Raw genomic sequence first — 23,656 nt, 5'->3', positions numbered from 1 at the left:
TTGTGCTTTTGGTGTCGTCTCCAAAAAGTCACTGTCAAGACCAATTTCAAGGAGATTTTTCTTGTGTTTTCATGTAGGAGTTTTAAGGTATCAGGTCTAACGTTTAAGTCTTTAATCTTTTTTGAGGGCATTTTTGTGAATGGTATAACGTAGGGCTCCAGTTTCTTTTTTTCTGTATGTGGTTATCCAGTTTCCAGTACTATTTGTTGAAGAGACCATCTTTTTCCCATTGAGTGTTTGTGGTGGATAGATATTTATTGCACGCTCAACAAGTTCTGAGTTCTTTTTTAGGTTCTGGGAATACAATTGTGGTAAAACGCAAATGTGTTTCTTTTATTCATGAGAGTGGTAGTCAGGTAAAAGAGACTGTCCATGAACAGCCAGAGTTCAGTAAATACACCATAGCAAATACAGTCTTCTGTGAAGGAAAACAGTGGGGGGGGGGGGGGAATGAAAGAATAAGAGTAAAAATACACATGATTTAAATGAGAAGACAAAGGCTATTGCAGAAGATGGGATGTTAGCTGGTATTTTTTCTAACACCCTCATTTTGCAGATGAGGTCAGCTAAGACCCAGGGAGGAGAAGGGATTGCCTAAGATCACCTAGCAAATAAGTACAAAGTCAGATACAAGTCAGGCTGTTTGATTCTGATGCAAAGGAAATTATGTTGGTTGGTGAGACTATGGTAGGAAAGGTAAGTACATTTTTTAGTAGTTGACCATCCAGGGCTGGAACTGTGAATGCATCCTGAGACCTCTTGGCTGTATACCCCAGAGCTGCAAATGGGGATGCTAAATGAGCAATTATTTGGAAGTTGCATTATAGAGGGTAAATTAACCAGTGATCTGTCCAGGTGCACCCTGTCAAGAAGGAGGTGAAATGGTGAGTCCTGGGCTAAAGAGTTAGATGGAATCAGGTGCTGAAATCACAGGGTTTGGAAGCCAGAAAAGTAAGGAAGCAGAAAGAAGGGATGAGAAGAAGTGAAGGATAAGTGAAGGCATAAGTGAAGGATAAGTGAAGGCAGCTTACTCAAGGTAACAACAAAAACAACAACACAGTTAGGTTCCAGAAGTTCCTAGCCATTTGTACAATAATGTATAACGTAAGTATTTCATGTTGTTAATTATTACCTCCTGCTTGCTCTTCCTTCTCCCTACACATAACTCCACACAAAAGAAAAGATTCTGTGTTTGCTTTGCACTCATCTTTCAGATTCCCAAATCACAACAATGGTTTAAAAAATTATATAGATCTTGATTAGGCTGAAAAGTACATACATTCAGCATTCATATGACAAAAGATTTAACAGGTACTTGATTATTACATTTTAAATATTTTGCAGTTTCTGAGCACTAGCCATTATTATAGTACGTAAGCATAAAAAATGTCTTCCTAAGCAACTACAATGGATTGGAAGGTTTGGAACATCCCAGCAACAGAACAATGAATTAAAACTTGGAGGTCTGTAATTTACATTCATACCAAGGCCTTTTGAGCCTATTGCTTAATTCAGGGCATACTTCTTGTTAGTTTTCCTGGTTAAAAAAGGAATACGAAGTTCATCTTATAAATGGTTTGGTAGGCTTACACTCATTTTAGTAGCTAGAATTGTGTTTTCTTCCCTTAATAGGTCTTTTTTTCTTTTAACGACCAGGCTCTGTGTGCTGCTGTAGTGAAACCAGATGTTTTGGAAACAATGGCTTTGCTCTTCAGTGGAGCCGATGTCATGTGTGCAACTGGAGACCCTGTGCATAGCACCCCCTATCTGCTGGCCAAGAAGGCGGGGCAGAGCCTGCAGATGGAGTTTCTCTACCATAACAAATTCTCGGGTTAGTCCCTGTCCCTGCATTAGCCTGGTCTCTTCTCACGTATCCCTGAAATGACCGAAGCACAAATCTGTTTATTTCTCAAATAAGAAGAACCATCAGAATGAAGACAAGTGTGATTGTTAAAAAGATGGGGGATGTTGAGGACCATATTTGTTTCACTTCAAGGAAAATGTTTAGGAAGTAAATCTCGTATATTTCTTTAATCTTACAAATTAAAAATTAAAATAGTTAATTCCATGTAATTGTTGTCACCAAATTTAATTTCCATATGTGGATAATAAATATAACTGCTTATTTGCAAATTCTGTGCAAAGTAAAATATCTCTGTATATTTATTCTGTAGTGAATTTGAAGTAACTTTTCTTCTAGCTCAAGACTCACCTATATATTCATAAGCAAAGGGAAATAAATTATGTACATTTTAGATTTCACATGTATAATTTCTGTAATTTTTCCAGATTTCCCTCAACATGACATTCACTCTGAAGGTGGATTAGGTCAAGAGCCTTCCCAATCCATGTTCCTCTGTGACTTTTTGTATCAGGCTTCTGCCGCTGCTTCTAAACTTTCTACAGAGAAAAAACTGCTTGAAGGTATCTTTTCTGCTTTTAGATTTTGTTATCTGTAAAACTTTATTTCATTATCAAAACAATTATGTTTAAATTATGATTTTTTCCCCTTAAGATGTTATATTTGATCTTGCAATAGAGAAGTCTTTTTTTGAGGGTTTCTAAATGCTTCAAGGCACAGATAGTATTTCATGCTCAGCAGCAGGGGTTTACCACTGGGTTGGAATGCTGTGTGAATTCTCAACAGAATTCACTGATGTCTACTTGAGGGCCAGCTAACTCTGTTTCAGGATTTAAGGGTTATTCCAAAGAAATGTGAAACTCAGCCCTTTTCCTTGGGGACAGACACCCTAACTGGTGAGATTAGGTAGATAAATCTCAACACATAGGCAGAACTGACAAGCTTTCAGTACCTATTCTATCGGCATACTAAGTGATATGAAGTAGTTCAGTTCTGATTATAAGTGTATGCATGTATAAGTAGAATCAAGCTTAAGCATGGTTTCAAAAAATGATTGGAAGTAATTCAATTTAACAACCTATTGTAGGTTTGGGGAATTATCAGAGCAGTCATGTGGGCATTTATCCATCTCTGCATCCAGCTCCTGTGTCAAGCATGTGCTAAGCATTAGGAATTACAAAAATGAAAAAGACACAGGTCTCATGCTCATTGTTGAATACATATGAACTAATTTGAGAAATGTAGGCAGAAAAATGTAATGAGATCTGTCTTACTGGAACAAAGAGAATTTAAGAGAGATTAAGCTGTACAGGCCAATTGGTGTTGGGTGTTTAGAGGCTCAGGAGACTAGTATTAATTCCCTAGGTGGTGTAATCCAGCTGTACTACTCTATCAAAGGAACAATAGGATAAAAAACTCACTTTAGGGTGTTAATCCTGATTCTTGTGCATTTAAAGTGATTATTTCAATATAAATGCTTTATGTCCAAAGAAATGATATCCCTAAGTAGAATTATATTTTTTATTAGATTTTCCAGAAAACAGTAGCTATCCTTTAGTGAGCAGGTACTATGTGTAAAGCATTGCTTTAGGGACTTTATGTACATTGACTGTAATCTTCATAATGAAAAATGGAGATGCTCAGCATGAAACAGAATTTTACATCTGATTTGTGTTATAATTGTTATTGTAATGCTTTGACCTGGTCCAAGTGTGATGGCTGGTGACATTTTGAATTTAGATGTTTTTGGTTCCTTCAGCAATTGATTTTTAAATATCTCCGTTTACTCAACATAACCAATAATAAATGAAGATTTTATAGAGATTTTTTCATTTTCTAGTGCTCTTTAGTATTTACCCTTACGTAGTCAGAAGTTGGTCAGAAATGGGGAGGGGAGTACCTGAATAATCTATGAATTGACTGTAGTAATTATTAAAATAATCAGATAGTAGGCAGTTAATGTACTTGTAAATAAATTTACAGATATTCTAGACTATTTCTTCTGAATACTGGGAGACCTTATATCCACCCTTCAATCACTTATAAAAAGATGAAATAGGGAAATTGAAACATGAGATTTTCTTTCGAAAACTTCAGTGTATCATAAGCACTCAGCAGTTAAAAATAAGCTTTCATTTATTTTTTTGGCAAAAATAAAATACAAAATAAAAAACATTGAGCTTGTAATATTTATAGACTTAATGGTTTGTTTTAATATTTCCTTGAAATAGATTGCTTTTCTTAATCACTTGAGGAATAAATTAATATTTTAAATTTGTGACTAAATCATTCTTTCCTTTTATCTTTTAAATTGACTATGGATTTAGAAACTGGTGCATTCTTTGTATATGTAATTTAATTAGGGATGTTTTCTCATTTTGGAACATCCTGTTTTAAGAACTATGAAATTAAGCTTTTGTACTTTGCCTGTGTAGCACAACAGATACTATTTTATTGGAGAATAATCTCCTGGTAATGCACTCTTTGATGATCTTCATTTTTTCCATCCAGTTTGTCAGCAAGTTCTATCATTTCAAACTCAAAATAGATCTTGAATCAGTTGGCCCATCATGTACTCTGGGTTGCAATGCCTCCCTTACTTGTCTCCCAATAACTACCCTAGTTTCCTTCCAAATTATTCTACAAAAGCAGATTTAATGATAATTTTTATGATTTGTCAATTCACAGGTCTTATATTTTCATTGTTTGAATATATTTAGCAGCTTCCCATTCCAGAATATAGCCCTATTCCTTATTATGACCTAAAAGACCTTCCTGTCCCTTCCCTGCTTCATCTCATATCGCTCCTCCCTACACTCACATGCCTGGCCACACGGTTGTCCTCTGTTTCTACAACACGTAATGTTCTTTTCTGACCTTCTGGACTTTTGTAGTTGCTGTTCATTTTCAAGGAGGTCACTTCCCCCAGTCTGGCTTTTTCTCATTTTTCAGGCAACAGTTTAGTGCTACTAGAGAATGCTGTCGCTGGCAGCTCTTTCCTTTCATAGGGTGCTGCTTGTTTCCATCATAGCATCTATGGCATGAAGATGATCCCTCCTTTATGGATTTGTTTCTCCCACTCTCTGGAGTGAGAACTCATTGGGGCATTGGCATTTGCTGGCTTATTCAAGCTTATCAAATCTTTGGTGCCTGAAATAGTGTCAACACATAGTAGTCATGTGTAAATACATATTGAATAAATGTCCATTTCTCTAATCAAGTTATTACCAGTGTAAAAGTGCAAGAGACTTGTTGATATTTTGTCTTTGACTTGTGCCTAAAATATATAATTGCTGGTCAACAGACATCCGAAAAGATGCTGAACATCACTGATCATTAGGGAAGTGCATCTCCAAACCATCTTACACCTGTCAGTGTGGCTAGGATCTAAAAGACAAGACATAGATGTTGGCAACGATGTGGACATCCCTCATGTGCTGCCGGTAGGGATATAAATCAATGAAGCCACTGTGAAACACAGGATGGCGATTCCTCAAAAAATTAAAAATAGAAGTACCATATGACCTGGTAGCGAAAACAGTAATTCAAAAAGATATATGCAGCATTATTTACGATAGCCAAATTACGGAAGCAACCTAAATGTCTATCCATAGAAGAATAGATAAAGGCGATGTGGTATATTTATATATACAATGGATTATTACTCAGCTATAAAAGAGAATGGTATCTTGGCATTTGGGACAATATGGATGGACCTGGAGGTTATTATGCTAAGTGAAATGAGTCAAAGCAAATACTATATATAAATTCACTTACATGTGTAATCTAAAAAGCAAGACAAATGAACAAATAAACGAAGAAAAAAACCCCAGAAACACAATCATAAATACAGAGAACAAATTAGTGGTTACCAGAGAACAAATTAGTGGTTACCAGAGGGGGTTACCAGGGTTGGAGAGGAGGGGCAAAATGGTGAAGGGGATTAAGAGGTACAGATTTCCAGTTATGAAATAATTAAGTCATAGGGATGAAAAGTACAGCATCGGGAACATAGTGATATAATAATGTTGACAAATAGTGACAGATGGCAACGTGCTTATCACAGTAAGCATGCATAACGTATAGAATTGTCAAATCACTGTTGTGTACCTGAGAGGTATGTTGTACAACTGCAACTCATATAACGTTGTATGTCAACCAGACTCCATATATTTTATATATATAATTACTGACACAAAACATTTTTTTTCAATAAGTGTCTACTTAAAAATGAAGAAAGGGGCGCCTGGGTGGCTCAGTTGGTTAAGCGTCCGACTTCGGCTCAGGTCATGATCTCATGGTCCGTGGGTTCGAGCCCCGCGTCGGGCTCTGTGCTGACAGCTCAGAGCCTGGAGCCTGCTTCAGATTCTGTGTCTCCCTCTCTCTCTCTGACCCTCCCCTGTTCAGGCTCTGTCTCTCTCTGTCTCAAAAATAAATAAACGTTGGAAAAAATTTTTAAAAATGAAGAAAATATGGAACTATCAAGAAACAAAGTTCCATTTGTTTTGTGTGTGGTTTTTTTTTTTTTTTTTTCCTTCTTTGCTCTCTCAAGATGCTGCAGTGGTGTTACTCCTATCGAGAACCATCTTTATGGGGAAAAAATGAATTATTTGGAAAGATTTGGAGATGAAAGTGTGTTTGTCACCTTTGGCCCTGGCTGGCAAGCATCTGGACTGCACCCCTCTGCCAGTGCTTGTCAGGACAGCCATAGAGCAGCATGATTAAACAGGAAGAAAACAGGATAAAATGCATGCAGTCCTTCAGAGAGTTACGAGAGACTTCAAATTGTCAGTTCACGTTTTCAGGATTCGAAGTTTCTAGTCTCAGGTTATGAAGACTGATCTGTAGTTTTCTTTTTCTTTTTTTTTTTCTCTTCTCAATTTAGTGTTCATGAAAAGAAAGATTGATAGCTCATATTAAACCTAAGTATAGAGCTGAACAGTAGCATCCTGGTTTTGTTTTGTGTTTTCTCCTCTTAACTGTATTTTTCCCCCTTGGTGTATTACTGTCATTTGTTGACACAGTGTTTGATTTTTTAAAAAGCGAGTGGTTGATACGGTTTACTAGAAACTCTATATCATCTATTTATATTTAATTTCATATATTAGCATTGAGGAATTTTGAGGATCTTTTGTTCTATAATGCCTGGCTTGTATAGTCTAAAAATGTTTCTTCAAGGCTAAAACACATTTATTTTAAATGAAAAGAATTCCTAGTGTGTATTCCTATTTTCAGTGAATGCTGAATACCATCATTTTAGGAAATTCTTCATCAGGAACCAGCTTCATGGTTTCAAAAAATAATAGTTTTGTTTTAACTATCTTAGATTTACTCTGCATATATGTATTCCAAGCCATGACCTCTCCTTTCTCCAGTATGTTTTAAAAATGGGCTTACATGCTTCACATGTATAACAGGCACAGAGAAGCAGTATGTAATGTAGGTTCCCAGAGCCTGGCTGCCTGAGTTCTGCTCTCAGCTCTGATGCTAAGTACTTGTGTGATCTTGGCGAAGTCAGGTAACCGTTTTGTGCCTGTGGACAGGAAGGGATGTGTAATAGAACTAACCTAATAGGGGTTTTCTGAGGGTTCAGCGAGTTAATGTAAATAAAATGTGCGGCAGAGGGCATGGCACATATGATGATAGGATGAGGAACAGCAGAAGCAGCAACAGGGGGCTATCTGTATACACAGCTGCTTCTGATTTCCAGTTAGCATCGGAGTTCATACATATTCTGCAGGTGGTAGCCGACAGCCAGTGTACCCAACCACAGTATTCACATCGCTTCACAGTAGTGTTTCAGGAGGTCACCTCTGGAGCCCCTTTATGTGTGTTTGAATAAATTCCAATCATGTTTTTCTTCCCTGTTCTGAATATCAACATTGAACGGAATGAGCACCCTCTCCAGCCAGTCCAACTACCATACACACCAGCTTTTGTCAAACAGCTTGTATCTTGAGAGTCACCCTCTCTGTGGCCCCAGTTTTATTTCTTGTGGACATCATCTGGTTAACTGGTTAACAGTAAGACTTCTTCTGTAGCAGAGAGGGTATTCTCAAAGTCAGAGTTAGGAGAGCATATCTGAATTGGGCTAAGCAGACAGGTGCAATCCAACGTGAGCTTTTCATTGCTTCCCAAATGAGTAAGAATGCAAAGGTTTCCTATCACAGCTTTGTTATTATAAATCCTCAAAGGTAACATCTGTGCCTGCCTTGACTGACCTCTGGCCCATTTCCACTTAAAAAAAAAAAAAAAGACAAATCAAGAGTTATAGTGATGATAATCCTATAGAAATCCCCTCAAGTCCATATTTCTAACTTAAAATGAGTTCACACTCACCTTTTTAAAGGATCTGTCGTTTCTTTCCCATTAGAATTTACATAATTAGACTCTGCATTTACATTTATTTTATGCATTGTGCATTTGGCACTTCTTGTTTAAGACCTTCCAATGACTCCCACTTGTCTGCTGAGAAAGGAGCAAAGTCCTGAACACCTGTACTGTGAGACTGCTGGGGCCTGGCCTCTGCTGTCTCTGCTGTGTCTGTCTTCGTCTTTCCTATTTGCTAACTTCACGTGTAATCCGGTTCTCTGGCCAAATAGATTTTTGGAAGTTTCCCCATTCCTTGACTTTTCTCATAGTGTTCTTTCCCAGAGTTATGGAGTGATTGATTGCACCTCCAAATGTATTTTTGACTACTTTAGAAACCTGTCTTTTTAGTCATGAATAACAATTTCAAAAGCGTTTTTTTTGTGAAATTTTTTATCATTGTAGTCTGAGGGTGGCTTCCTCCATGAATGCTTCTAATCCCTAAAGGGACCCCCCCCCCACCATAGTTCTTATTCTAACCACATTTCCCCTTAGATTGGATTGCAAACTGTATGAGGACAAGGGGCGAGATTCCTAATCTGTGCCAGTAATTATCTGCGTACTCAGTAAATGTGCATTGTTTTGCATTATTCTTCATGAAGATTATTCTCATCATCGGAGTGCATTGTTTTGAAGTTATAACTCCAGTTGATTAGTATTTTGACTTTTCCTTGTCGTGTATTTTAGAAATCTGCCATCAATATTCATTTAACAATTATGGCCTATCATGATTTTCATACAACTCTGCAGAGTACACACTGTGACTCAGGATCCAAGGCTCCTGGAAACTCAGTATATCACCTTCCAAGAGGCTTCAATTGGGTGTCTGTGAGCATTCCTTTCTGGTGCCCATGAAGAAATTATTTATGCTGTTTTCTTCTTCCAGTCATGATTCAACTTTTCATTTGGCAGTATCTCAGAATACAGTGATCCCAAGCTCTCAGGATTTCCACCTTTTAAGTGTTTCTCCTTGTGATGTTTTTTTGAGACTAAACACATTATCTTCTTCTACTTCTCTCCCCACTCTACATATGATAAAGGGCAATTTAAAGAAGAGGATGATAACTATTTTCTTTTAACTTTTTGTTTTTAATTATGTTAACATAATTTCCAACTTAGAAAAGTTACAAGCATGGTACAAAGAATTCTCATATACCCTTTGCCCAGACTTCCCAAATATTAATGTCTTACTTTGTCATTTTTCTTTCTGTGTATGCATGTATATATGTACATACATGTGTATGTGTGTGTATGCGTATGTTTAGAGTTACTTAAAAGTAGGTTTCAGACATTATGCCCTTGTATCCCTAAGTATCTCAATGTTATTTCTTAAAAAGAAAGACATGCCCTGATATAACCATGCTATAGTGATCAAAATCTGGAAATTATCTGATCTACAGATTTTATTCATTACAGCTGTGTGTATAAACCTTATTTAGTAGCTTTAACATCTGTAGATCTAATGTACATTTGAAATGCAACATTAGGCGTTGCTTATATAATTTGATTCTTGGCAATAACTATAGTTTAAGAGTTTGTACAATCTCTAGAGTCCAGAAATGGGGTAGTGAGATGATAATTAAAATATAATTAGTTTTAACTCCCAGAGACTGAAAATTTCAAATATTTTTTTCTTCCTAGAATTCTTTTTTTTAATTTATTTATTTTGAGAGAGAGAGCATAAGCGGGAGGGGCAGAGAGAGAGAGAGAGAGAGAGAGAATGTCAAGCAGGCTACACACTGTAAGTACAGAGCCAGACATGGTGCTTGAACTCACAAACCTTTAGATCATGACCTGAGCCGAAATCCAAAGTCAGACACTTAATCGACAGAGCCACCCAGATACCCTGCTAGCATTTCTTTTTTAAAAACATTCAAATTTAATATTTTACCTCACTTATTCAGAGTCATTTGGCAAACTTTACAGACTTTGAATTACATCACTAAAACCTGTAGAAAATAACATCTTTCAGCATTTAATTTTCATGCTAGTGTCTTTCACTAGGAGATATATAGGATGACTAATGGGTTTTTTGCTCAATGAGCAAAGCTCATTGTTTAAGTTCTTTAAAATGGGAGGTAAAAGGGAGTGATGAAGCTTAATAACCAATTTTGGTAATGCAAAGACAGATTATATAAAATCACTGTGTCTGGTTGGTGTTCATCCCTTTCATTTGAACTCTTGGATTTATTTATATTTTCATTGTTTAAGTTTCAGTTGAGAAGTAAACAAGTAGTGACATGGGTACTTTAGAATGTATAATAATATAAAACCCACTAGAAGAGTGAAATAATAAATACTTCATATTTGCACATAATTTTTAGAATTCAGTAGCAGTAGAATGAGCCTGAATAGACCCATTTCCAAAATGACACTTTCTTTCCAGCCCCACTATCTTCCATTAGACTCCACTCTAGCCAATAAGCATTGCCTCTTTTTTTAAAAAAAGGACCCCAAATTTTACTTTCAGAACTAAAAGAGATAAAGCATATACAGTCTTTAGGAAGTAGTTTCTGACTTCCATTATTATGTTATTCAATTTGGTTGTAGCACTTAAAAACTTCTCCTCCCCCCTTTACCATTTTAGTGGTCAATAACAATCATCCTTAGCTTAAGTTTTGTTTATACCAATATTGCTTCATGTGTATGGGCCATTATTTATATTCATGGCTGCATTGTCTCAGATATTCTGTTAACCTGTACAATTTACTTTCACAAATGAAATTCTCATAGTTGATGCATTAGCAGAATTTGGCTCATTCTGTACCTTTAAAGTGTGTTCCATGGTGACATTTTTGTAGTCAGGTCTTCTGTATGTAGTTCTTTGACCCTCTCCGTTATTCTTGTTCGTCAGCCCTGAACCATTTCCAGTTCTGGCTCATCAGCTCTCCTCCACCTTTATTTGGATCCCTGTGTGATTTCAGACTAATTCTTGCTACCCTCTAGAATTGCTTGTTTCTCTTATTAGAGAATAGCTTGGCCAGTGTTTTCCATCTATTTTTCTTGCTTCTGCTTTCAGACCGTTGAGATTGCTGAGAATTGCCAGTTAGGGAACCATGCCTTTTGAGTTGGCCACAAATTCATGCGGGTCTGTTTTTTGAGTTTGGTTTTAACCTAATCTGGTTGCAGCATGCTAATTGGTGATCTTTATAAGCAACTTTTTTTTTTTTTCTAACTTTTATTGTACCAAAGGAAAGATAAAATGGTTTCAATGGAAAACAGATATTTGTTCCTTGTTTTTTCATTCTTGGACATTATTCTTTGTCGTTGATAAATTCTTTTCCTCTGATCTTTTTCTCTTTTTTTGGAAGTAATATTAGGATCTTCCAGCTCCATCATCTTGTACTATGTTTTTTCTCCCTCTTTTTTTGGGAAAGTTTCTTTCTAAGCTTTCTCTCTTTTTTTATTTAAAAAAATTAAAATTCATGATTCTATTTTTAATTATCAAAACTTTTTGTGTTCTTATTTTTTCTTTTTAGAACATGCTGTACTTGTTTTAAAGCTACACTATCTCTCCTTGACAGTCTGGTATTTATAGTTTTAAAAATTTAATATTTTGATTTTGGTCTCTGTCTTTTATGTTGGAAGGTTTCTTTTAAATGTTTGGGATCAGGTGTGAGAAGACTCCATGAGTCTCTTTCTGGGAATGTTGGGATTGGGGTATTGGTTATCACTGGCTTCAACATTTTGTATGAAAATGTGGGCAGGTAACTAGGAGTCTGTAGAATGACACATAACCACTTTTTTTTCCAGATGGTACCTTATCTCTGCCTCAGGACAATGCCTAGAGGCCCCCAGGTTAGAATCTGTCTGGTCCAGTTTCTCCAGAGTAAAGGACCCAACTTCCACATGAGTGAGGAGGCCTTGTTGCTTAGCTGCTTTAGCACAGGGGAGAAAATGAATGGACTTTACTCCCTTTATATGATAAACTTGTTTCAGCTCTACTTCTCACCCTACACTTCTTTAGGTATTAGCCTCTCCCGTAATTTACGGAACTTTGTGGAACATTACTTGCTGCCTGTTAACTTCTTCTGCATGTCTGAAGGTACCAGCTTTTGCCTCTGAGACAAGTCAGTCATTTGCTATGTACTGTGGATCTCTTTGGTTCTTTGTCCTTTTGAGTTTGTACTGTCTCTTCGCTGTCATTCTGTTGTGGTTTTGGGTGGGAATGGAGATACATACATGGACCCATCCGGCTATGCTTAAAAGTAATTCCATTTATGATTTTCCTGTTGGCTCTTTAACACATTGCTTATTTTTGTATTTATTTTAATACAGAGTTAGCAACCTCATCTGAATCATCTCCATAACTAGTAACTTTACTTTCCAGTTTATGAAAATAATAATTTTAACAAACTTTCTCTAGGCTATGCAGTGTGATGATTCTTTTTTTTTTAAATTTTGTTTTGTTTATTTATTTTGAGAGAGAGAGAGAGAGTGAGCATGAGCAGGGTAGGGCCAGAGAGAGAGAGAGAGAGAATCCCAAGCAGGTTCCATGCTGTTAGTGTAGAGCCCCATGCAGGGCTCAATCTCATCAACTGGGAGATCATGACCTGAGCTGAAATCAAGAGTCAGATGCTTAACTGACTAGCCACCCAGGCGCCCCTACAGTGTGGTGATTCTTGAGAATAGAAAAAAAACAGTCCTCGTTATCAAATAGCTTATAGCATTTCTGTATAAACACATTTAATTTGCTACATTGTTCAAATTGCAGTTATATTTAAAAATATTATTTTAAATTGTCAGTATATATTTAAACAGCCACCTATAAAGACACTTCTACATGCTTCACATGTACTGCATCCTTTGATCACCACAGCAATCCTCATTTTGAAGATTGGGAACCTGAGAGAATGGTGAAGTTGTATTTCAGGAGTACCCAGTTAGTGATGAAGGCTTTGTTAGAATCCAGAGTCTTTGACTTCCAGTTCCACCTTCTCAGGGGCTGCATGGTGCTAAGGATGCCACAGAAAGATACTTAGTTCAGCCTGATGACAATAAAAGTTTGGAGACGAGTCCCAAGAGAGATTGTGCCTAAGCCCAGTCTTGGAGAAATTGGGCTAGCTGGGTGGAGTACCATTTTAGTTAAATAATCTTCTTAGCTCAAGATCTGTCTTTCCAGTTCTTCTTTTTATTCTCTTATCTTTTTGAGAAAGAAAACATTCATCTTCCATTCAGCTTGGGAAACATTTTTGGATGGTCTGCCATTTGCCTTACCATATCTCGTGCCTTCATTTGAGTTTATGATATCCTTTTTTATTAATGGCATAGGCTGTTGATCTATCCTGACTGGTTTCATTTCTTCCCAACTTGGCTTCTTTCATAAGATACTAAGTAAACTAGGCAGTTGCCTTCCTACAAGGAATACCAACAGATACCGTTTTCAGCCCATCTTTTATTAGATTTCTTTGCTGTATTTAATAGTGGTAATCATTCCTTTTTGGAAAGCTTTGAGCCTTTCTGTTTTATACACTGTCTCTTCTCATTTGCTTCATTGCTTTTTGTCCCCTCCTACTGCTGCTTATAATTTAGTTTCCTGAGATTTTATCCTTGGTTGGTTTAAATTTCCAACTGCTGCTTGTGCTCTAAAGACTTTCAAGTTGTTGAGCCCTTTCCTTGCTCCAAGATGCAAATCTATAGAGTGATCTGTCTCATAGGTGTCTCTACTTTGATTTCCAACAGATATCTCCCAGTCAGTCTAAAAGAAAACTCACTGCACTCACTAAAACAGTTTGTACTTTATTTTCTTTTAAATAAAAGTGGACCTTATGGCCAACCTTGTAATCGAAGCTAAAAATAATGGTATGACCATTTATGAGCTCTTCCTTATTCCCTGAGTTTAACATTATATGTTTCATCTCCTTAAACCACACAGAGACATGCATACTTTTCTCTCTCCCTCTTCTCTTCTCCATCTCCCTCCTTTCAACCCTTTCCCCCCATCCCTACTATAACTGCCCTATGTTTGGCTGTCTTCATTTCTCACCTAGACTTCTGTTGGCAGTGTCCTAACTGGTCCCCTGTCTCTGGCCTCACCTTCATAAATCTGTATTCCGCAGTAAGCAGAGTATGTAACATTTATCTCTGATCACATTCCTGTGCTGAAACCATTTCAGTGGCACACCATGAGCTACACAATCAAAGCTCAGCAAACTTCTCTGAAAAGAATCAGGTAGTAAATTATTTAAGCTTTGCAAGCCACATGATCTTTGCTGCAACTCAGCTCTGCCCTTGTAGTGGGAAAACAGCCACAGACAATCTATAAGTGAGTAGATGTGGCTGTATTTTAATAAAACTTTATTTATTAAAAACATGTGATGGTGTGGATTTGGCCCGCAGGCCATAATGTGAAGACCCCTTACAATTTGATTTTTAAATTCCCTAACCAAGGTACTGCAGGTTATGGCTCCTTTATTCTTTTGCATACCTACCTAACATCAACCACAGTCTTACTTTTTACACTGCATTTTTTACTCTGAATACTCCGTGTAGACATCAGTCCTTGCTGTTTCCGAGTTGTTTGCAGCAATCTCTTTATGGATCTGTCTGCTTTTCTGGTCATCAATGTCACAGTTATTTTTGTCTTGTACATTCCTTGTTACTAGATTGTAAATTTTCTGAGAGCAGAGAAAGTGACAACTGTATATCCCATGCAGCACTAGCATACTCTTTACACAAAATAGGAAATCAGTAAATGTATTTGAATCCAATTGTTATTTAAACCATGTGTTTTATAAAAAACTAGGATTATGGCATAACTCAATTTATCATTTAAATTCCTAGAGACAAATAAAAAGTGGTGTGTTTTCGAAGGAGGCTTCTTGAGTTACTATGAAAATGATAAGTCTACCACACCTAATGGCACCATTAACATCAGTGAAGTTATCTGCCTGGCTGTCCACAAAGAGGACTTCTATTTAAATACCGGGTAGGTTTGCTATTAAACAGGTAGGAGATGAAGAGTAGTTTCTGATAGTTATCATACCAGATAATAAGAGTTTAGTTATTTGAATTCTTTGTTTGCTTCTTGTAAAAGGGTTTAATGGTTTCTTGAAGCTTAATCATTTTACAGCTTCCAAAAGTTCCTTAGGGAATTTGCTAAAAAGTAGAAAAATTAAAATACTATACTAGGTACTATGAAAGGCTAACGTATTTGCATCTAATCTTAAATAAATTTATAGCATTCCATTCTAGAACATGTAGTCCTAAATGTTTATCATTTACTCATTATTTAAAATCAAGGACTAATGGCATAATTTATGCATTCATTTAGTGTATTATCATTCAAATAGGTGACAAAGGAAAATAGTGATGACTTATTCACATTAAAATAAAAAACTAAATTTATTTAAGATCATATTGAAATGCCAGATTCCTTGAAGATTTACTTTAGCTTTTAATGGTTTCAAAAACATAGCAATTAAAACAGTAAGCATTATTTATTTAATATATTTGACTCAATGAATGGTTTAATAGATTTTTTGGTAAGGACTTTTAAAAACAAGCCATCTAAGATACTTAGTGTGAAATTTACATTTTTTGATGTAATTAGTGAAAAACTGTAAATATTAAAATCTGGCTAAGCTAGTTATATAGAAACATAGTATTTTAATATAAATTTTATGAGAATGGGAAGAGATTTGTAAAGCTTTGTTATTTACATAAAATTACACATAAGATAGTATCATCATATGATGACCAGTATATACTAGTTGAGGTGACTATTGTTTTCTAGTAAATCTAGTTTGATTTTTGTAAAGAAAACTGATTATTAGTTGATTTTGTTTTAACCTTGACATTGCTTCTTTCTAAATGAATAATTAACTTAGTGTGGCTTACTATGAAATATTAAATGCATTCTAGTATTCAGATACCTAAATAGTAAATAAAACATAATTTAAAATATTATTACTTTATGTCAGCATATAATCATATTCAAAATGAAAACAGACTTGATAGAATGTTCCTGGTACAAGCAGACATGCAGGAGAAACTATCTACAATGAGATAAGGTTAAAAAATAATTATTGCAGTCATATTCTGAGTGTCCTTGAACAGCATTTTCTAGAGTTTGAACTCTAATTTAGATGGGGAGGAGCTACATAATTTTGCATTTGAGGAAGAAAGCTGGCTGAAATGGTAAGGGAAGGATGGGAGGTAGATCACAATTACTGAGAGTTTACATAGAGAAAGAGAGCATTAAAAAGAAAAAAAAAAACGGGTTTGAGAGAATCTTATGATGGAACTAATGAGATTCACTGTCTCTCTTGGTGAAGAGCTGCTGTTAGGAAGAAATTAAACCCCAAGATTTTGAATTTGTTGATAAAATAGATGGCCTCGAAATTGAAACATGAGGAAAACACAACCGTTTTGGGGTAGAAAAAGAGGAAGAAGGAAGAGAACTTTGATATAGGGTATTTTGAAGTTTTCTTCGGTAACAGCAAGGATGTACCTAACATGTTCCAGGAAATAGTTGGAGTTATGGACGGATCCCAGGGAGAATTCAGGACCTGGGATGTTACTGTAATTTTAGCTACAGTAGGGAGATACAGTTTTGTGATAAGATGAGATAGATGATGGGAGGAAAATTTGTTAAGACAAGAAGAGGACTAATTAGAGAACTGTTTGGACAATGTTTGCTTTAAATAGAGTAACCCAAGATGGCCTGGTCTGAGAGGGAAGAGGAAACCAAAGAGAGCCAGAGCCCTTTGCCACATGGGTCAAAACTGATAAGTGTATATATAGGGCATTAACAAAGCCATGCAGTAGGGTGATTAATTGGAAGACTATTCCTTTTGTCTGATCCAGTGTATTCCATTTATTTGAATGAATTAAAGTGTAAATCATTGGGAAAAGATGATATATTTCAAAGCATTATCCGATTTTCAAAGGGAATTTAATTAAAACCTTGACTTTTGTGTTGTTTACATAAGAGCCAAAAGTAAACAGTGATATCTTTTTATTCGTGTGTGCTATAGGCCCATCTTTACCTTTGAGATCTATTTACCCTCAGAACGTGCATTTTTATTTGGAGCAGAAACATCTCAAGCTCAAAGAAAATGGACAGAGGCAATAGCCAAGGTATTGCATATTTATCCTAAGTCCGGAAGATTCTTAATTTGGAGTTTCTGGTTGAGCTTCAGAAGTCCAGTAAAATTTTATACAAGATTCTGGGAAAAATGAGCATATTTCATTAATTTTTCAAAGGTTATAGTCAAAAGAGATTAAGAGCTTCCTTCCTAGAGCCTTAAGCAGAGAAAAAAATAATGTAGGACCTTGGAGAAATCATTCTTTGAATTAAGGCCATATTGTGATGATTAAGATCTTTTCACTATTATAAAGTCATTTCTGTGTATGTCTCTTTATAGGTAAATATGTTATTTGTGGTATACACAAAGGGGAAAGGAACAGATTCAGCCAAAGATACAAGTGGAGACAAACATTGTTGAAGGTTGACGTTTTGAAAAATGCCACAAATCAGTATAGAGAATGTCTTCCTATTTAAGTTCTGTATATATCAAAAAAAGTGGTTTAAGATGCTGCCATTTGAAAATGCATTATAGCTGTTCAGTTGTAAGACTGATAGAAAGTTTAAATAATTGTTTTGAAATTTGGATTACTTCTAAATTTTTAGGGTAGAAAAACTATTTTTGTTTTCCTACTTTCCCTCAAATCTGTCGGTAGGGAAGGGATTTCCTATTTTCACTGTCTTTATTACTTTTCTGTATTTGTTTTAACAGCATTTTGTTCCCTTTGTTGCTGAAAACTTAACAGAAGCTGACTATGATTTGATTGGTCAACTCTACTACAAAGACTGCCATACCCTGGATCAGTGGAGAAAAGGCTGGTTTTCTATGGACAAATCTAGTTTGCGTTTTTGCCTTCCAATGCAAGAAGTTCAGGAACATAGAATGCACTTAAGAAGACTGCAAGAGCTAAGTAAGATTTTTTTTTTCCTCTCTCATCTTATATTTTGGATGCAATTCTTTATTGCATATGATAATAGTAGTATCATAGAATTATGCCTTACTTCCAAAAATAACTAAGTACTATTAATAATTGTGTCTTTATGGGTATTTAGCATCTTGTTCTAAATCATATATTCATGCTTTTCTCTCTCCCTACAGCAATCAGCACAGTGGTTCAAAATGGGGAAAAAATAGATGTCTTGCTCTTGGTAGAAAAAGGGAGGTAAGTGCATTTTTTCTTTTTACTCTTTATTACAGTGTTTCAGGATGTTTTGGTTATCTTCTTTGAAGGAGAACCCATTATTTTATAGCCTTTTGGAAGTTGTCTGAAGTATGTGTATGTCTGTGTGTGTGTGTGTGTGTGCGTGTGTGTGCGTGCGTGTGTGCTCATACACGCACTCTTGAGTAGAAAGAATATACTAATAAAGTTTGCATATTTTTGTATTATGACAAAATCAGTATGATCAATCATTTTAGCTTTTTATAGAGTTAGATTCTTTTGAGACATTCACATTTAAATATTGGGAAGCATCTTGGAAGTTGTAAATATGTTTTCAGTATAGGTATATGATGAATATGTATAATATCCTGAATTATCTATGCATGTGAGTCATGCACAAATAAAACTCGATTTCTTGAATGTATTCACTTCAACAAGTACTAAGCACCTACTGTGTATCAGGTACTGTTCTAAGTACTGGGGTTACAGTGCTGAGTAAAATGATTTTTATGCCCTCACGGAGCATGTATACTAGTGGTAGAAACAGAATGTGAGCAGACAAAAAAAATAATTACATAGTATCACGTGGATCAATTTTAAACGCTTGAAGAAAAATAAGGTAAGGAGAGAGCCTGACAGGACAGTATTCTGTTTTAGATAAGGTGGTGAGAGATGTGCATGAAGCAAAGAAGCAGACCATTCAGCAGCCAGAAGAGAGTGTTCCCGGGATGTTTTGAAGAGCCTTACATGTCTTAGCATGTTCATGGTCTGCAAGCAAGCTGCTGTTGGCTGGGAGATTTGAATGAATGAGATGGTAGAAAGAAATTATTTCAAAAGAGAAAAAGAATTACTGCAGAGATCTCCCTGGGCTGGATCATAGAAGGCCTCACAGGTCATAATATGTGTAAAAATTTGTATTTCATTCTGAGCATGATGGGAAGCTGCTCATTTGGAGAGCTGGGATGTAGAATGATCTGATATAGATGTTTAAAGGTCTTCTCTGACTCCGGGGGAACAAGCTTTTCGGGGACAAAAGTAGAAGTGGTTATCCATTTAGGTGCTGCTACAGAGGCCAGACAAGAGATGACTGACATAATAAGATAGTGTTGAGGAGTGGTTGGAGCCATTGGGAAGGCAGAGGCCAGAGGGTTTGTTCATGGATCAGGTGAGTGGGGTCAAGGATGACCCCAAGTTTTTGGCCTGAGCAAGTACCTGAATGATGATGATGTTTTTTTTTTCAAATAACAGATAGAGGAGATTAGAGTGAGGATATTAATGTCAGTTTAGGGTAGTAGGTTGAGAATTTGGTTTTGAAAATGGTGACATTGACTTTAATAGCAAAGTGGGACTGGTGAGTGGGCATGTGGATATATAAGTCTGGAATTAAGTGGAAAGGTTGCAGCTGGAGGTAGAAGTTTGAGAGTCACTGGCCAAGGAACTGGATGGATTCACCTAGACAAAGAGTAGAGACAGAGGAGAGATTTGAGGATGAAGCCCCAGGGACTCCAATAATTAGAGGGTAGGAAGAGGAGGAGGATCCAGAAAAAGAGCCTAGGAAGGAACAGGTAGGGTCATATCACAATTAAGTATAGTCTCTTGAACAAACTTTTTTTTTTTCTAACCATTTGCTCTAAAATCCCTTAGTTATACTGGGGCATCTGGGTGACTCAGTCGGGTAAGCTTCTGACTTCTGCTCAGGTCATGATCTCACGGTTTGTGAGTTCGAGCCCCACGTCAGGCTGTGTGCTGACAGCTCAGAGCCTGGAGCCTGCTTTACGTTCTGTGTCTCCCTCTGTCTCTTTGCTCCTCTCCTCCCCCACTTGTGTTCCATCTCTGTCTCTCTGTCTCTCTGTCTCTCTGTCTCTCTCTCTCTCAGAAATGAATAAATATTTAAAAAAATTAAAATCCCTAATTACACTGATGCAGTATTTTTAGCTCTACCAGAGTACAAGATAATTTGCAGAAACATCCATAATGTAAAAATATAGCTGAATTAGCCTTCCCTCCGGTTATTTTCTTTGTTGGTGACATGGATAATGACTTTCAACAGTTGTCTGAACCTGTCTTCAGTTTCATGTGAGAACGTTAACAGCTTTAGACAACAAGCATATTGCTGATTAGATATTAATGTCAGAAGGTGTTTTTTTAGTTTATAGGCATAATTAGTATTTTGTATTTTTACTTGTTTCTTTCTGGGATTATAAGTGTTCATGATACTTAAGATTTTGATTTTTGGTACCAGATGATGGTTTTGCTATACTTTCAGAGTACTGTGAATTATATATTCACCAATAATAATGAGGTGGTATTATGTATATGTGGTATTATATCATTGAAGCACTGACATAATGCAGTTTTTACAATCATCTATTCATATTTATGGAATGCCAACTGCCTCTTACCTTTGTGACAAAGGAAAAAAGTGGTCAGCAATACAGATTTGGAGTCCGAACTCCCAGAACTTATGTTTTTAAACAAATAAACAGCAACTTATAGTTGAATTTATTGTATTTATCATTTACATTATTAGGTTACTATAGCCAAGTTTCTTTTTTTTACCATTTTCGGGCTAAGGGGGATTTGACCAGACACATAGGTTTTAATTAAAATGTCGCAAACATGGATTAAAATGTAGCAAAAAGGTTTTAGACTTGTTCAATTTGATGAGTTTTTATTTAGCGCTTATTACATGCAGTGCACTCCCTTATGAATAGGAAATAGGGGAGCCAGAAGACTGAACGTTTTGTTATTTTGTAACATCTTGACCTTTCCACTGGATTCCATGAATCAGGAGGTGAACTCAGATACACTCTGAGTTCATAGAATAGTTGAAAACTAATGGAATTGCAAAATAATGGTCAAAGCTGCTTAATTGTGTTTCTGATAATGATTTCAAAATTTTTATCTACGTGAGTTATTAACAAAGTACATTGCAAGCATTTTTACTAAAGTGAAGAACAACGAGTATGACAAGAGTAGGAGAAATACAGGGACAAATCTGTAACCAACTTATTTTCCTTAAGTCTCTTTGAACAACTGCCATACAAAATGTACCATTTGGAAACAACTATATTTATCACGTGCTTACATCCTGCTTTTTCTTGCTTTTCCTGTTTTCTCTAAATCAATAATGTTCTGACAAGAACCAGAACACAATGATGAGAATGTATAGAACTCACTGTGTAACAGGCACTATTTTAAGCACTTGTAACAGCCTTACAGTGCCTATATGATATTGAGGAGAATAATCTCTGAGTTCAAAAATAAAGCTGCCAGTTATTTCACCAGCAAAAATGGATTTATTTAGGAATAAAGAATTGCAAGTAGGGACAAGTGAGCTACAATGAAAGCACTGGGAAGTCCAGAGAAAAAAAGAAAAGGAGTAATCTTTTATAGAGGCAAATGGGGGACTTGGGGAGCTTTTATAAACAAAAAGCCCTTTGCACTAAACTGGTAGTTTATAGTGACTTTTCATTGGCTGAGGTTTGACGGTCTCTCGTTGGCTGGGCAGTTGCTGTGGAGGAGAAAACCTTTCTTCCTCCTGCTGGAGTAGTAAAGATTGGAGTAGAATGGACTCACAAGATTCCTTTCCTGTTGGGTCTGCAATTAATTGACTGACTAGTATCTGTAAATGAGAGTTCTTCTTTTTTCCTTCCTGACCCCATTCTAAACAGGGTTTTCTTTTATTTTCACAAATCCATTTTGAAATTGAGTTGAGGTCAGTTTGTAGCTTAACAGCCTAAAGATTTTTTGTTTTGTTTTGTTTTTAAAACAAGTATTGTTTAATTTACCACACCAAATTGTTCTCAAAAATTAAGCCAACAAATGTAACAAGAGCCTGGATAAACAATATAAGTTACCAGAATTTAAAATTTCAGCATTTCATTAGAAAAATTAAATTACTTTGTTAGAAAATATTTTGTTAAGGGGCGCCTGGGTGGCTCAGTCTATTGTGTGTCCGACTTCGGCTCAGGTCATGATCTTGCGGTCTGTGAGTTCGAGCCCCGCATCAGGCTCTGCGCTGACAGCCTAGAGCCTGGAGCCTGCTTCGGATTCTGTGTCTCCGTCTCTCTCTGCCCCTCCCCCACTCATGCTCTGTCTCTCTCAGTCAAAAATAAATAAAACATTAAAAAAAAATATTTTGTTAGGAAAATATGTGTGTGTAGGTGTGTGTGTGTGGGGGGGGGGGTATATATATAGCTCCATGTAATTCTTACCTAATTAGAGAGCTGCAAGAAGGGAGGTCAAAAGTTTGAGTCATGAAGAATCAGCCTGGGTAGAGTACCTGGGTGGATCAGTGGGTTAAGCATCTGACTCTTGATGTCTCACATCATGATCTTATGGTTCGTGGGATTGAGCCCCATGTTGGGCTCTGTGTTGATAGCTTAGAGCTTGCTTGGGATTCTCCCTTTCCCCCTTTCTGTCCCTCTCCCATGCACATTTGCATGTGCACACGCTCTCTCTCTGTTTCTCTCTCTCTCAAAAAAAATAAATAAGCAAACTTAAAAAAAAAAGAATCAGCCTGGGAGATTGTGAGTGCACTAGATTAAGAACTCTGACAGAACATGGAGAATGCAGATGCACCAGGCCGTGCACCTTGTGTGGGGCAAAGTAGGCTGTCATACTTACATATCCATTTGTTTATATGTACATGTACACATATGTGTATGTATATATGTGTGCGTATTTACCTGTGTATATGTTATGTAAATAAAATTGACTTCAAATAGGGAATAATGGCAAAAGAGCAGGTTTGAGAGGGAGCTTGGGAAATAATGAGTTTGATTTTAGACGTGTTGAACATGAGTTGCCTATAAACATTCTAAGGACAAAGTGCTAGGAGGAAGTTGTATTTATGGATCTGATATTCATATACAAGTTAATGGAGAAAATAGATTTTTGAAGTTACCTATATATAGAAGGAAGAAGAGGAAGTCACTTAGTTAGAGTCTATAGAGTGAGTCTTTAGAGAAGTAGTGTGTTAGAGCCGTGATGAATGCACATGATTTTAGTGGCTGGTTGATTGCCAGGGTGGAGTAGCTGCCTTGGGATTTTAATTTAGTTTATCCAGAGGGTGAGGCAAGAAACCAAGAGAGGTGTCATAAAACCCAGGAAGAGACAGTATTTCAAAAAGGCAGAAATAGTCAAAACTGTTAGGTGTTGCCTGAGGAGGGCAGATACTTCACTGGATAATTGACGTGGAGTCCATCTGGTGACTCTGAAGAGAGCAAAAGTGAT

The 23,656-nt window shown here is 36.4% G+C and overlaps 1 protein-coding gene across 2 annotated transcripts in view; it reads left to right on the top strand.

Moving 5' to 3' along the window:
• The window catches only part of ARAP2 (ArfGAP with RhoGAP domain, ankyrin repeat and PH domain 2), a 188,477-nt gene that overhangs the window by 81,370 nt on the left and 83,451 nt on the right, over positions 1–23,656 (top strand). For both annotated transcript variants that reach the window (XM_078446218.2, XM_078446219.2), the window contains exons 14-19: positions 1,657–1,831; positions 2,290–2,424; positions 15,014–15,158; positions 17,209–17,311; positions 17,971–18,169; positions 18,358–18,421. In XM_078446218.2, coding sequence (XP_078302344.1) covers positions 1,657–1,831; positions 2,290–2,424; positions 15,014–15,158; positions 17,209–17,311; positions 17,971–18,169; positions 18,358–18,421 — 821 coding nt within the window. The remainder of the gene's footprint in view (positions 1–1,656; positions 1,832–2,289; positions 2,425–15,013; positions 15,159–17,208; positions 17,312–17,970; positions 18,170–18,357; positions 18,422–23,656) is intronic.

The sequence above is a fragment of the Panthera onca genome, chromosome B1 (genome assembly GCF_046562875.1).
Source record: "Panthera onca isolate mPanOnc1 chromosome B1, mPanOnc1 haplotype 2, whole genome shotgun sequence".
NCBI lineage: Eukaryota > Metazoa > Chordata > Mammalia > Carnivora > Felidae > Panthera > Panthera onca.
The sequence above is the reverse complement of the archived record's forward strand: the minus strand, read 5'-3'. Positions and strand labels throughout refer to the sequence as shown.